This window comes from Solanum dulcamara, chromosome 1 (assembly GCF_947179165.1).
Source record: "Solanum dulcamara chromosome 1, daSolDulc1.2, whole genome shotgun sequence".
Classification (NCBI taxonomy): Eukaryota; Viridiplantae; Streptophyta; class Magnoliopsida; order Solanales; family Solanaceae; genus Solanum; species Solanum dulcamara.
This window is the reverse complement of record NC_077237.1, coordinates 5,834,811-5,847,811: the sequence shown is the minus strand read 5'-3', so window position 1 is coordinate 5,847,811 and position 13,001 is coordinate 5,834,811. Positions and strand designations below refer to the sequence as shown.

The 13,001-nt window shown below is 34.3% G+C and overlaps 2 protein-coding genes and 1 non-coding gene across 5 annotated transcripts; 2 read left to right on the top strand and 1 right to left on the bottom strand.

The window, feature by feature from the left end:
- The first annotated feature begins 791 nt into the window (after positions 1–791).
- Positions 792–864, top strand: TRNAR-UCU (transfer RNA arginine (anticodon UCU)). Its single transcript has one exon. It is a non-coding gene; the product is annotated as a tRNA-Arg (tRNA).
- A 964-nt stretch (positions 865–1,828) lies between these two features.
- Positions 1,829–8,413, bottom strand: LOC129899599 (mRNA cap guanine-N7 methyltransferase 2). 3 transcript variants are annotated; one of them, XM_055974611.1, is made up of 11 exons: positions 8,201–8,413; positions 7,818–7,896; positions 6,771–6,865; positions 6,115–6,186; positions 5,928–6,037; positions 4,355–4,477; positions 4,176–4,268; positions 3,640–3,708; positions 2,752–2,873; positions 2,554–2,651; positions 1,829–2,258 (listed from the first exon to the last, which is right to left on the bottom strand). In XM_055974611.1, exons 1-11 carry the CDS (start codon positions 8,312–8,314, stop codon positions 2,118–2,120), a joined length of 1,116 nt encoding a protein of 371 aa, XP_055830586.1. In that variant the 5' UTR covers positions 8,315–8,413; the 3' UTR covers positions 1,829–2,117. The 3 variants fall into 3 exon arrangements, with proteins under 3 accessions (XP_055830586.1, XP_055830591.1, XP_055830599.1); XM_055974616.1 differs by having other exon boundaries at positions 6,771–6,851; positions 7,819–7,896; XM_055974624.1 differs by having other exon boundaries at positions 2,752–2,840; positions 8,201–8,412.
- Positions 8,414–9,409: 996 nt separating this feature from the next.
- On the top strand, positions 9,410–12,456 carry LOC129899591 (uncharacterized). Its single transcript, XM_055974600.1, has 4 exons — positions 9,410–9,659; positions 9,797–9,916; positions 10,736–10,966; positions 11,819–12,456. Exons 1-4 carry the CDS (start codon positions 9,480–9,482, stop codon positions 12,173–12,175), a joined length of 888 nt encoding a protein of 295 aa, XP_055830575.1. The 5' UTR covers positions 9,410–9,479; the 3' UTR covers positions 12,176–12,456.
- Positions 12,457–13,001: the final 545 nt, after the last annotated feature.

Genomic DNA, 13,001 nt, shown 5'->3' with positions numbered 1-13,001 from the left:
GTCTTATTAATACACACTACTCGTATACATCTCTCCAAATAAACTCGGACCTCTGGCTCAGGTGAGGGAAGGAGATTAAGGTGGAGCGATTTATTCGGTAGCAGTATTGGTAAAAATATATCGAGTAAAAGACTATTTAATTAGACGTGTGTAATGCAATCAACCATTAATAGGCCAAATTTGCTCCGGACAATCAAGGCCAGATTTTCTGGAATTGTCCAATCTTAGTCATGTTAGTCCTTACGTGACTGAAATGGGCGAAAATTATGGAGACTAAGAGTCTGTTTGAATTGATTTGTTTTAGATGTTTTTAAGCTAAAATGACTTGTTAAGCAATTGTCTAAGTAGTTACTTATTTATTGGGCATTAAAACTATTAGTTAAATACTTTATATAAAATTTTGAATGTAAACATTCTGAAACTAAAAAGTTCTATACTGAGCAACATATTTTCGTTAGAAAAAAATAAGCAGATATACAAATTTATTTCTTATAAAGAGGTTTAATGATGAATAATTCCACTGAAAAACAACCATAAATGAAAAAAAAAATCAAATCGTTAATTCTTTATAATAACAAAATATATAAAGAAAAAGTCCACCCAAGTTTATCGAAAATAACTTTTTTTTATCTTTTTAAGGTAAAGATAAAATTTACCTACGCTCTACTCTCCTATATCACATTTATGAGATTACTGGTATGTTATTGATTAAGGACAAACAAGTTATTTAATAAGTTGAGAGATGTCAGAAGAGTTTATAGTAGAAAATTAATTTTGGCATAAACAAAGCGGCACCCGTGGCCTAATGGATAAGGCGTCTGACTTCTAATCAGGCGATTGTGGGTTCGAGTCCCACCGGGTGTGTGATTCCTTTATTTTTATTTTTAATGACAATGCGTTAGGTCATTACATTTTCTAGTCAAACATAGGCAAACGCCGATTACACTGATATATTGTTATAGTTATACAACAGTCTTTTGTACGCACCAATTATTACGTTACAGGTACACAGGTAGTTACTTTTTTTTTCCTTCACTAAATAATTGTTTAGTACCCAAGAAATTGGATATTTGCTCATTGTTATATTATTATTTGTGTAATTTAATTTATTCATATATGACATATTTACCAAGTTGCATTTTCATATTTGAAACAAATATTCTTTTATAGTTACTTTTTAGATGCATGATTTTATTGTTTAAATAATTTCATACTATCACTAACTAAACTGAAGTTAAAATCTTTTAAAAAAAAAAAAAAAGAAGGAAAAAAAATAAGGCCGTGTTCTTTTTGTTCTTTTGTCCCCCTCATTAATGAACACAGAAATTTCCATTTTAATTATTCCCTTTCTTGCATTGAAATTAATTGGAACAGATATTAATTTCATGTTTTTGGCCCAAAAAAATTGCCCCAAATTTGGCCATGCTAAAAAGACTTAGCATATTAGCGCACTATAATTTTTTGTTCTCTAATTTCTATTATTATCTATTTTATCTATGTCCCTTTCGTTATTTGTTTTTCTATATCGCTTTGAACTTCTTAGCCTTATCAGACCTCTTTTTATGCTTCTATTGAGCTAAGAGTCTTTCGAAAACAGTCGTCCTACCTTAGTAGGAGTAAAGTCTGCGTACATTTTACCCTTCCCAAACCCCACGTTGTAGATTCCAATGGGTTGTTGTTGTTGTTGCTAAAAAGACCTATTCATACTATAAACTAGTTTGTAAAGAAGGAACCAAATAAAATAGATTTAATTAGCAAAATATATTTGGAATTCATAAGTTGCGAATGCTTTATAGATTAATAGCACGGGTATAAAGTGTCAAATATCTCAAGAGATTGTGCAAAATTGAAATTAAAAGCATTTCGAAATACATTCTGTTTTTTTTTTTAATAGTTCTATGCTTAATTAGTATTGTTGCCTTAATAATGATTACTAATAAAATTAAACACTAGAAACTAAGATGAAATATGAAAAAGATATTTGTTCCCCTCTTAAATGGATTCTACACGATGTGAATGCGAATTAGTTGGTATCTTGATATAGCTATTCAAAAATGGGAACTCATGCCCCTTCTGCCATGATCCTTCAAACTGCCACCAATGTCTACACCATGACATCAAATAGCTTCGGGGAACCGTAATTCTGCAGGACCAGGACCTAAAATCCCTTTTTGCTCAGTTATCTTGCCCAACCCTATAGATGAATCAGTCTGTCCATTCATCTCCTCTTCATTCCACAAAATGACTTGCCATTCCATCTGGATCATGAGGAGACCGAGCTTTAATTATACAATAGACTACAAGGAATAACATGGCAAGGCTAGTAATACAAAGTAGCAAAAGACAAGCATGTCCTCTGCCAAGAAACCACTCCTGTAGAGTGTTTCTTTTAACCAAGATGCTGCTAATCTAAAGAGTCAATAACTCAATGGTATCGTTTATTTCCCAACCATATATTATGTGGACTTTCCATGAATAATTATGCTGCCTACACACAGTTTGAAGATCTTATGAAATTGAACAAAGACCTCAAAAGTGGAGTAGAATTGTTACCTCATCAAGATAGTGGCTTCCAACAGGCAAAAATGGAGTTGTAAGTGGAGGGGCAATATCTGGATCAGGCTTTTGAAATATGAATGTGGTGTATAGACCTGCATAAGAAAAATATCATAAGGATAGGATATGAGTGAAAGATGTTGTAATATGCAACCAGATTTAGGTGATGGTCAATGCAGTGAATAGACTGATTACCTAAAACATCATACGATCTGGGAAGAAGTCTGCCCCTGGGATCAATAAAGTTATGACCAGCATCTTGTAGAATTCCAAGAAATAGTGCTCTATGAATGGAGTAAAATGAAGGATCAGCAGTTCTGATTGAAGCAATGTATCAGAAGAACTTTATTGATGGAGACTAAAGACGCTTGAAACAATGGTCTAAATAAACAGACACTAATTATAATATAAGAAAATGGAACCAGAAAGGCTAAATGTAGCAACTTTATCAAATTACCAGTTATTTTTGCTGAAAACAATAATACTGTGGTATATTAAACCTTAATTTAAGAACTAATTCAAGGCTGGATAAAAGTTTATCCACTTTTTGCTCGGTCATTCTTGTCCAGCTAACACCGTCATAAACCTTCTAAAAGGAAGAATAAAGTTTAACAAAAACCAAAATAGAAGGAAGAATAGTTACAATTAGAAAAAGAAAAACAGTATACAATAAGTGACCCATTAAATTCATAAAAGGAAGGAAAAAGGTTCAAGTCATGAGTAACCATTTTCTTTCGCACTTGCTAGGAAATATTATGGTATACTTGGTCAGACAAGTTCAGAACACTTAACAACATGAAAAAAGTTGATTTGAAGTTAGGTTCACACCCAATATTACATCCACCTGAGTACTATGCAAGGCATGCATACACTACTTTTTGACATAAAGAGCATTTCCATGAAGTATATAGTTTCCCTACCCAATAAACTATCACATTTAAAAGTTTAACTTCAAGAGAATCATCACTTTACCTTCATGGCATCATCAATAGTGTGATAAAAATTTAGGTAAAATTCCATGATAGATTAAGATGGCAAAAAAAGACAGCCATGTTGGCGAAGTTGTAGATTACAATCTATTACCTGTTATCATCATAAAAATCTGTCAAGTTCTGAATCTCCGTGTGCTCAAGGCCAGCCTCTCTGGCCAACCTGAGGAATATGACTTGACGAATTAGTTATAGGATTTATTTACATTGGCAGGATAAGAAAATAAGCTAAGCTAAAATATTTCCTCCCATCTGGGAAATGCAAGAGCACAAATGTTTTCTGAAACTCAAAAAAACGACACAAACAAACCAAAGATACATATGGATAGCCTATTATGTTTGTAAAACATTGTAAAATAGAATACCCAGATTCACATTAGGAGAGCAGGTTTGGTTATTCCCATATCCGAAAAAGCATGATTTCAAATGGATGGACATTGGAAGATAGCAGTATCATCGTGGATCATGCTTGGAGTTGGAGGCATGGCGCTTACTGGGAAAAGGAAGCTCAAAAAAAAAAAGGGGGGGGGGGGTCTCAAGGGAGATATAGATAGAGACATGGGGAGGGGTGAGGGTAGCACAAAACAACAAATCCAATTGAAAATTGACACAGAATAATGCTGCATGAACCTGAGCAGGCTTGGAAAATGAACCAAACATTGGGTTTCAGCAGAAATGTCACTTGCAAACTTCAATTGGTACCTCTTACCAAAGAAAGGAAACCTGAAATTCACAACAGCAGAAGTACTTGCCTCAAAAGAGATACACAATAAGATCAAACATAAGTGGGTGCCAAGTGGATTACATACTTCTCTTCCTCAACCTCGAAAGTAATCATGTAATTTTCTGATCTAATACAACTTGGAACAATGTTTGGTTTCATCCCACCGCTCCTATTATGGTATGCCTCAACATTCTTCTGGTACTTTGCCCTATAACAACCACGTGCAAACAACCAAACAAGATTAAGCAGAAACTTGAGACGAAATGACTTATGCAAAGAGATAGAGAACCATCACGAGTGGATCCCAACAAGGCCTTGAACCCAAGTAAAATCCCCAGGCCTACTAGACTTACATAAGCATCCTCTTTTATTAGGTAGACTTACATAAGCATCTTATTGTGATATACTTGTATTAATTGAAAAAATATATATTCAAGAAATCAGCATACTTGTAACACCCCAAAAAGGCAAGAAAATGACAAAAGAAAGCACAAGATCTAAACTATAGATTCTGAAGTATGCCTCTAACATATATGTCATACTTCATCCAGAAAATGTAACTAATGTGAATCTAATGTATAAAGGCAATTACAGAAGCAAGAGGAATAAATAACCCAACTACCCGAAAAAATGAGATATTGATCGTTTCTTTTTGACAAGGTAAAGTGTTTACTGATAAATAAGTATCAAGAGGGTACTGCAAAAAGGAAACTGAGATATTGATAAAAGGATTTTACAGCCCATAAACAAGGGTCTCACTTTTGTCCTTCTCAATTTGTTGAATAATGTCAATTATCACTATGAAGAATCATGACTTACTATAATGTGCAAAACACCTAGAGATTCTGTTATTCTCCATTCATCTCTTCATGCAGTGCTGTCAAAGGGGCATTTGAAGCACACTTAGACCTTGAAAGCTCAGTTAAATCCAGGTTGTGTGCTTCGCCTCACTTAACTAGCCCTATAGCGTAGGCACTAAGGAGCTAAGGCATTGTTGCTTGTCTTTGAAAGAGCAATAACAAGATAATATTATAGTTGGTAACTGATGTATTAATTATTAGAAAACATTAAGAACGTATTTTTTGGGATTAACAATAAGAAAGGCAACCCAATGCACAAAAATTAAAAATTTAACATAACCCACAGGGGTTGGCCTGGTGGCAATTGACTTGAGCCTTGGGGTTTGCTCCCTTTCAAGGTCTCAAGTTCGAAACCCACTGGATGCAAACAATTTCTGAGGGCCATCGGACTGGGTAAAACCTGAATTAACCGTGGTGCACTTGCGGGAAAATCCTTGCCGAGGGCCTGTGCACCGCCGGGATTAGTCGGGGCTCTAAGAGACTCGGACACTCGGTGCAAATCAAAAAAAAAAAAAAATTTAACATATGAAAAGTAGAGAACTAGCTCCAAAAACATTTCATCTAAACCAGAAATTAAGATGGTTATCAAACTTGACCGATACAGAGGTGGTAGAAAATTGATGGTTTTTAATAACACCAGTGACAACAAAAGCTAGTTTTATCTGTTTTAAGCATTCAAAAGACACCCCACTTAGCAGTTCCACCCCACCCCCCCAAAAAAAGACACCCCACTTCAGCAAGATGAAAAGAAAATAGACTGCAAATATGTGAATCAATCATCCGATTTCAGTTTCGTACCATATAGTAGATGAGTCAGGAGTAATACCAAGAAAGTAACCCCCGGGTTTAAGCAAAGATGATACAGTATGCAATAGCCTCCTTGCTTTCTCTTCACTATCAAAGCACACCTGTAAGCAAATGTCAGATTCATTTCAATGCAACTAACAGATGCTAGAAACAAGATACTAGTACAAGAACAGCTAACCTGCAAATTGTGCATGCAGAAAACAATATCGGCCTGCTTTTCCTTGTCCTTCCAATATAAGTCTATATCTTCCTGCACAGAAAAAATGCACTTCATTCAATTAACTGCATACTAGACAGAAACATACAACAAACCTCAAAACTTAGAACTCAATAAACATCCGTACAATTCCCCTTTCTGTTAATGATGTCACACAAGAAAGGCAATATTAATTGGAGAAAACAATTAACTCAATAACACTGCTCTGCATTGCTGAAAAAGCAACCAATCACACAAATAAGGAAAAGGATAAGAAAAATCAAGGCACTAAAACAAATTCCTGGTGAAACAGAAGGAAGGGCAAGAGACCAAATAGGTAATTGTACATTGACTACTTGAAATGTGAACTATATCAGTAAAGTGGGGAGGGGTCGAGGATTCAATCTTTTACAGGAAAAGTTCATTTCAACCTTGGAGGTGAGGTAGATAACACTTCAACCATCTTGGCTATTTTACTTAAACAGACAATAGAAGTTGATCAAGAGAGTAAAATACAAAGCAGCAAACCAACTGACAAACAGAATCTGATAATGAAAATAAACAGAATACTGGATTCACAAGTTCAATTAGCATAGACCAAATAAAATACGCCAAAAAAGAATAGTTGTCGGACTCACAATACAAGGATCGAGCTCAATGAACTCAGATGTGTAAGCCTTCCGCTGACTCTCCCACGCTTCCTTCACTTCATTCACTCCCGAAGTTGCCACATCTATTCAACATAATTTTCAATTTTAAGCAACAATCAGTGGGTACCTATGCAGTACTCTCAGGTTCAATTTATATGAGGGTGTTTGACTGTACACGGAGTTTAAGAAAGAAAGATTTTTTATGCATAAGCTATATGTATATATATGTGATATACCAAAGTACCTTTAAAATCTTGTTCCTAAACATATTATTGATATCAGTAAAAGCATGCCATTAAGGGAAACATAGGAATGATACAATCAAAGAGTTTCTGATGACAAAAACATGTCAATTTCTTTAGAATCACAAAAGAGAAGAGTGTCATACAAAATACAATAGATACTATATATGAGTATTAATGTACATATGTATTTGTGTATTTGCACACATATATACTATGTGTATGTGTTGTGTATCTTAGGCAAAAACACTAATTGAGTTATTCCCATATGATAAAACCTTTGGTGGACAGAATTACCCAGTAACTTTGTTGGTGAGAGGTACTAGCCAGTAATTCTAACAAGGGGATTTAAAAAGAAATTCTTATGCCTAGAGAATTAAACAACTTACACATGCATAAAAGAAAATATCATTTTTCCCTATTTCAGTAGTATAATTTTTCAACGAATGGGATTCAATTGAACACCTTGCATACCTATGCCTCCGCCCCTAAGGTAGCATGTTTCCCGGAGGTAATAAGCACACATCAAAATATTCAAGATACGATTTTTTAAGAAAAAGAATGAAACAAAAGAGTAATAGTCAGGGGCGGAGCCACATGTTGGCTAGGGGTTCATCCAAACCCCCTTCGACGAAAAATTATACTATTTATACATGGTTAAAATATTTTTTTATGTATAAATAGTAGATGTCGACCCCCCCCCCCCTTCGGTTGGTTCATTTGTCTGTCTTCTTCAGATTTTGAACCCCCTTATTGACAATCTTGGCTCCGCCCCTGGTAATAGTTATCATACCAATGCCAATGTAGTGACCAATTTGAGCTTCGTCCCACTTCTCCACATCAGGTACTTTTCCACAATACATATCACATACCTACATAATACATGTATCAGAAATTTTCCGTATAGAACTAGAATTTTGAGTTTATAGGTTCTACATTCTAGAAACTGCATTTTAATTGATTCTTGTTTTTTTTAAAAAAAAATTGACTAATTCTACCTAATACCTGCTACCTCCCACCCTGCAACAGGTATCAAGTAACTCTGTTTACTATAAATTATTTATTACATATTAAGTGAATTTTCAACTACAAGTACAGATTTTGAAGCAAAACGAAGGTGTAGCTCCGGCATAACATTACAAGTCTAGCATAATAGTGAAATTAGAGAGTACATACAGTGGCATAAGGGGAGACAAAGATATTGATAAGCACATTTTTGACGAAATCGAGGAGTCGATGGTGAGTTGACTCGCCAGGTCTGTGACTCGGGAATGAACTCGCCATCATCATCGTCTCTAAAACCCACAAAACCCTACTGCTCTCATTTACAGAAGAAGTTCTACTAATTCAACTTTTTGTCATCCAGTTTACGGGTTGATTTGATTTTGTGTTTTTTGTAACCTCAGTTTTTCATTTTATGTCCATAGGAATTTTAATTTTAAAAAATTAAAGTATTAAAAATATATTTAAATTATATATATATAGATATATTTTTAATTTCATACATAAATTATTTGAAGTGTCCGAAACAGAAATTTAAAAAGGGAAAAAACAGTTTAGTCAGCAAAAAATAACGTCACGTGTATGTAAATTTTGGGTCAGATCCATCTGAAATTTTTCTCACACTTCCAATAATTTAAATATAAAAAATAAAAAAATAAGTGTTAGTAAAAAAAAAAAGTCATGTGGATGAAAAATTTAGATCAAATGCGTGTGTGTACACATTTGATCTAGTTAGCATTGTGTTTCTCAAATTAATGAGTAATAGTTTGTGTGTTTTTTAAAATCCTAATAGTTTAGATATGAAATTCAAAAAAAATTATTGTTTAAATATATTTTTGACACTTAACTCTATTTTTGAATATTATTTTTTACTTTAAAATCATTTTTTTAAAATTTTTTTCAATAAAACATGATAAAACACCCATTTACATTTTAACACAAGGCTAATACTTCAAAACCAAATGACCTACTCTAACAAATTTCAGTAATCATTTGATAGAGGGCAGTAATAATGGTCACATTAATAATATTTGTATTAATTATATTTGCATTAGTTATATTGAATTTATTTTTTATGCAGAGTTTTGTTTAATGTATCAAAAATAACATACATTACGTAATTTCTATAAAAAATATATTTATTTATAAAAATACGCTCCATAAATATGATTAAAAGAATTTGATTTTTTTTGAGTAATAGTTATATCTATAAAAATATATTTATTTACAAAAATACGATCCATAAATATGATTAAAAGAATTTGTTTTTTTTTGAGTAATAGTTATATCTTTAATCATGTTAGTACAATAAATTATATTCAAAATATTTAAAGAATATATGAAAAATTTAAGATAAATAAATTTATTTGAATCTGTAAATGCAAGCCACACATAAATTGGGAAAGGGGTATTAGACTCTGTAATCCATCCTACCAAACCACCCGTAAAGTCGATGGGTACAGAAGAGACTCTTGTTGAAGCGGCGCTGCGAGTTCTGAATACTGCTGACCCTGTTGAAAAGGCTAGCATTGGTGACGAAGTAGCAAACAAATGGCTGCAAGGACTCATTTTTCAGCCTTATAATCCTTCTGAGGATCTCCCTGTTCCTGATCGTCCAGCCCGTCTTACAAATGTAATGGTTTCTACTTAGCTCAAATTCTTGTTTGTTATGTCTATTACCTGTTCGATGAAATGCCCAAGAGACCCAAATGCTTGTTTTACCATTCTTGTATGTTAAATTTTCTGGGAAATGCTAATAATGATGAACAGGTGAAGCTGGTGTCACCAAGTCTCATGCCGAAGCTTGGGAAAGCGGGAAGCTTGCAGAGTAGACAGGCCATTGTACATAGTCTTGTACACACTGAAAGCTGGGCTATTGACTTGTCTTGGGTAATTTTAAAAAATCCCTTATTTCCTTGTTTACTCTACCTTTTTTTGGCTTCTGTTATGTATTCCCAAGTATTAGCTTGTGAAGACATTTGTAGGATCTTTAATGGTAAGATGAATTAGTAATAGAGCAGGTTAATGTATGCTGAGATTTTTCGAAATAGTACTTGGTTTACATTGTGTAATACTATATGTTGCTTCATTTGTTTTGTATCTTGCTTGTTGTCATATTTTCTTGCAGTCCTGCTACAAAAAGCTTCTCTTTTGAGTCGAGTTTCTATCAGAAACAACGCCTCTAACCCTTTATGGGGTAAGGTTATCCTACTCTCTCCAGACTTCACTTGTGGGATAATAATAGGTATGTTGTTGTTGTAGTACTTGGCTGACAAAATAGTGGACTAGATATAATTTCTCAAGTGGGATGGATTGTTTTGCACTAGAAACGAGAAGAAGAATGGTGTTGTTCTTGAAAAGAAGGTAAGTAAAGACAGGCAGCCAGCCAGTGAGTATGGGTACCAACTGCACCCACGAATTTCACAGTGACAATCAGATTTGAACTTTGTGTCTCAGTGTGTGTTTCTATAACTATATATATATAACTTAAGTTGAAGGTGATGGGCCTGCCTACACTGTATAATTACTCGTGGATAGAGAAACGTTTAACAACGTTGTTAGTGCTGTTGTGACATAGCATGGTGAATGGTACCTCTATTTGATGATTCATTCTTGGATATATTTATGCATTTTTGAGTCCCACTTGTCAAATGCAACTATTGATTAACTATCCCTGGATGATTATATATGTCATTGGTCATCTTACAGGATATAATTGCTCGATTCGGTAAGCAACAGGCAATGCCAAGAGAATTTTTCACCGATTTTGTAAAAGTTGCACAAGATGAGGGGCGGCATTTTACTCTACTTGCTGCACGGCTAAAGGAACTAGGTTCATTCTATGGAGCTTTACCTGCTCATGATGGCTTGTGGGATTCAGCCATTGCTACTTCCAAAGATCTGTTGGCTCGTTTGGCTATTGAACACTGTGTTCATGAGGTTCTCTCTTCATCTCTTACACCTGATAAAAGAAATCTGGATATACATGAATGAAGTAACAAAAAGACACTTTCTTTGTGAAGTCTCAAATGAAAGAGTCCGGCCACACTTTTATGTCTTACTTTTGTCAATAATTTTGATAATAAAATTCATAAGCCTCTAATATAAGCAAGATTCCTTTGCACTATGTGATTCATCCATTTTAATGTGAAACATTCATAACGTAAGAGCTGACTGTAACTTTGTAGTTTATACTCATATATGAAGCAACCAAAAATTGAACTTAAGGAAGAATTTAAGTCCCCTCATTCATGAGCTTTTTCAACTATCTATTGTCACTTTAATTTCGTTACATTACTTAAAAACTATAATGTGATTATAGTTCAGCGGTCTGCAAACTAGAGCGATCTGGCGCTACTTGTCATCATATTCATGATCATTACAGGTTGAATTTTAACAAACAGCTGCAGTTTTGCATTGTGGTATCATTATAACCTCAGTTATTTGTTTATTCCGAACATAATGTTCACTGCTGACACTAGCGATCCTTGAGTAGTTTCCAGTTTAACATGCAAACAGGGGTGTAATAAAGAGATTTCGTGTGGTTAGACATATTTAGACATCTATGATAGATATGCTTGTCTTAGAAGGAACTGAGTATTAGCAAAACTTACAGGTCTTAAGGAAACTAACAGTGTTGACTTCCAATATATCTTATATACTGTATCTAAGTTTCCCAACAACGGTATTGATCTAAAGCTTGTTTTATGCAGTTCATCATCATTCTATTTTGTAGCATCACTTTCACTTTTCTATACCAGGTTGGTGACTTCACATTTTCTGATAATGTAGGCCAGAGGCATTGATGTGATTCCAACAACAATATCCCGTTTCCGCAATGGTGGTGATAATCAAACAGCCGAGTTATTGGAGAATGTGGTGTATCCAGAAGAAATAACTCACTGCGCTACGGGAGTAAAATGGTTCAAGTATCTTTGCTTGAGATCAACAAATCCAAATCTGAGTGACCTTCCTTCAGAAGAAACTAGTGATGTAAACAATGAAGTGATTCAAAAGTTTCACTCCACTGTGAGAACATATTTCAGAGGGCCATTGAAGCCTCCTTTTAATGAGCAAGCAAGAAGAGCTGCTGGATTTGGTCCACAATGGTATGAACCTCTTGCTGTTAAAGACTTCACAGTTCTATGAAGGTCTCTCTTTCTCGCTAGTAGGAGGTTGCAGGTACCCCATGGAATTAGTCAAGGTGTGCATAAGTTGGCCCAAACATTATGGTTTTCCTAAAAAAATTGAAGTTTCTCCTCTGATTTGTAGAATTTGTGATGCTTATAGAGGGAAATTGGACATTGATTATTGGAAACTTTAGTGTTGAGAGGATTCTTCTCTATAGATCAACTGCAAGGGGTAACACATTACCACAGCAACAATTATTTGGATCCTTCTCATCATTGAGTTTTATAGTTATCAGTTAATATCTATTGAGCAATAATTTCCTTTTTACAGAGAATAGCTGTTTGGTGATTAACAAAACAAATTTGGTTAGCTGCTGCATGTTGTTAGTCTTATTATACATGGACTTCTCATCTCTTGTAAAGTATAGTTCCAGTACCATCGTGATTATATAGGTATATCAAGTACTCTATCTCGCTATAATCTACTTTTTGGTCCAAAATGAGGAGAAAAAAAAAACTAGTATATATTCTAGCATGCAGATTTCAAATTTCTGTCAGGTTCTTTTTTTCTTGGGAACTCTCAATAAAAAGGGAGGGATTAGGGAGAAAATTACAGTTCACAATTCAAATGGAAGAAATTGACCCTGCAAAGATCTCGTGTGATATTTTCAGATAGACATAAAAGCTACAAAACCAATTAACCCGAATGGAGATTCAAATGTAACATGCAAGTTACTACGCCATAGAATCAACACATACAACAAAAGAATGATTTTGAAAACATCATAAAATGACAACCTGGTGTAGGAAGCATCCCGTGTTCATACAAGGTCGTAGAAGAAAGG

What these genes read in the sequence shown, in the direction of transcription:
- LOC129899599 (XM_055974611.1), bottom strand. Translation starts at nt 8,314, where the DNA reads ATGATGATGGCGAGTTCATTCCCGAGTCACAGACCTGGCGAGTCAACT. An exon ending in TGGTCACTACATTGGCATTG is followed by an intron (nt 6,866 to 7,817) that starts GTATGATAACTA and finishes TATGTTGAATAG; the next exon opens with ATGTGGCAACTTCGGGAGTG. An exon ending in CATTTTCCAAGCCTGCTCAG is followed by an intron (nt 3,709 to 4,175) that starts GTTCATGCAGCA and finishes CATATTCCTCAG; the next exon opens with GTTGGCCAGAGAGGCTGGCC.
- LOC129899591 (XM_055974600.1), top strand. Translation starts at nt 9,480, where the DNA reads ATGGGTACAGAAGAGACTCTTGTTGAAGCGGCGCTGCGAGTTCTGAAT. An exon ending in GTCCAGCCCGTCTTACAAAT is followed by an intron (nt 9,660 to 9,796) that starts GTAATGGTTTCT and finishes AATGATGAACAG; the next exon opens with GTGAAGCTGGTGTCACCAAG. An exon ending in GGGCTATTGACTTGTCTTGG is followed by an intron (nt 9,917 to 10,735) that starts GTAATTTTAAAA and finishes GTCATCTTACAG; the next exon opens with GATATAATTGCTCGATTCGG.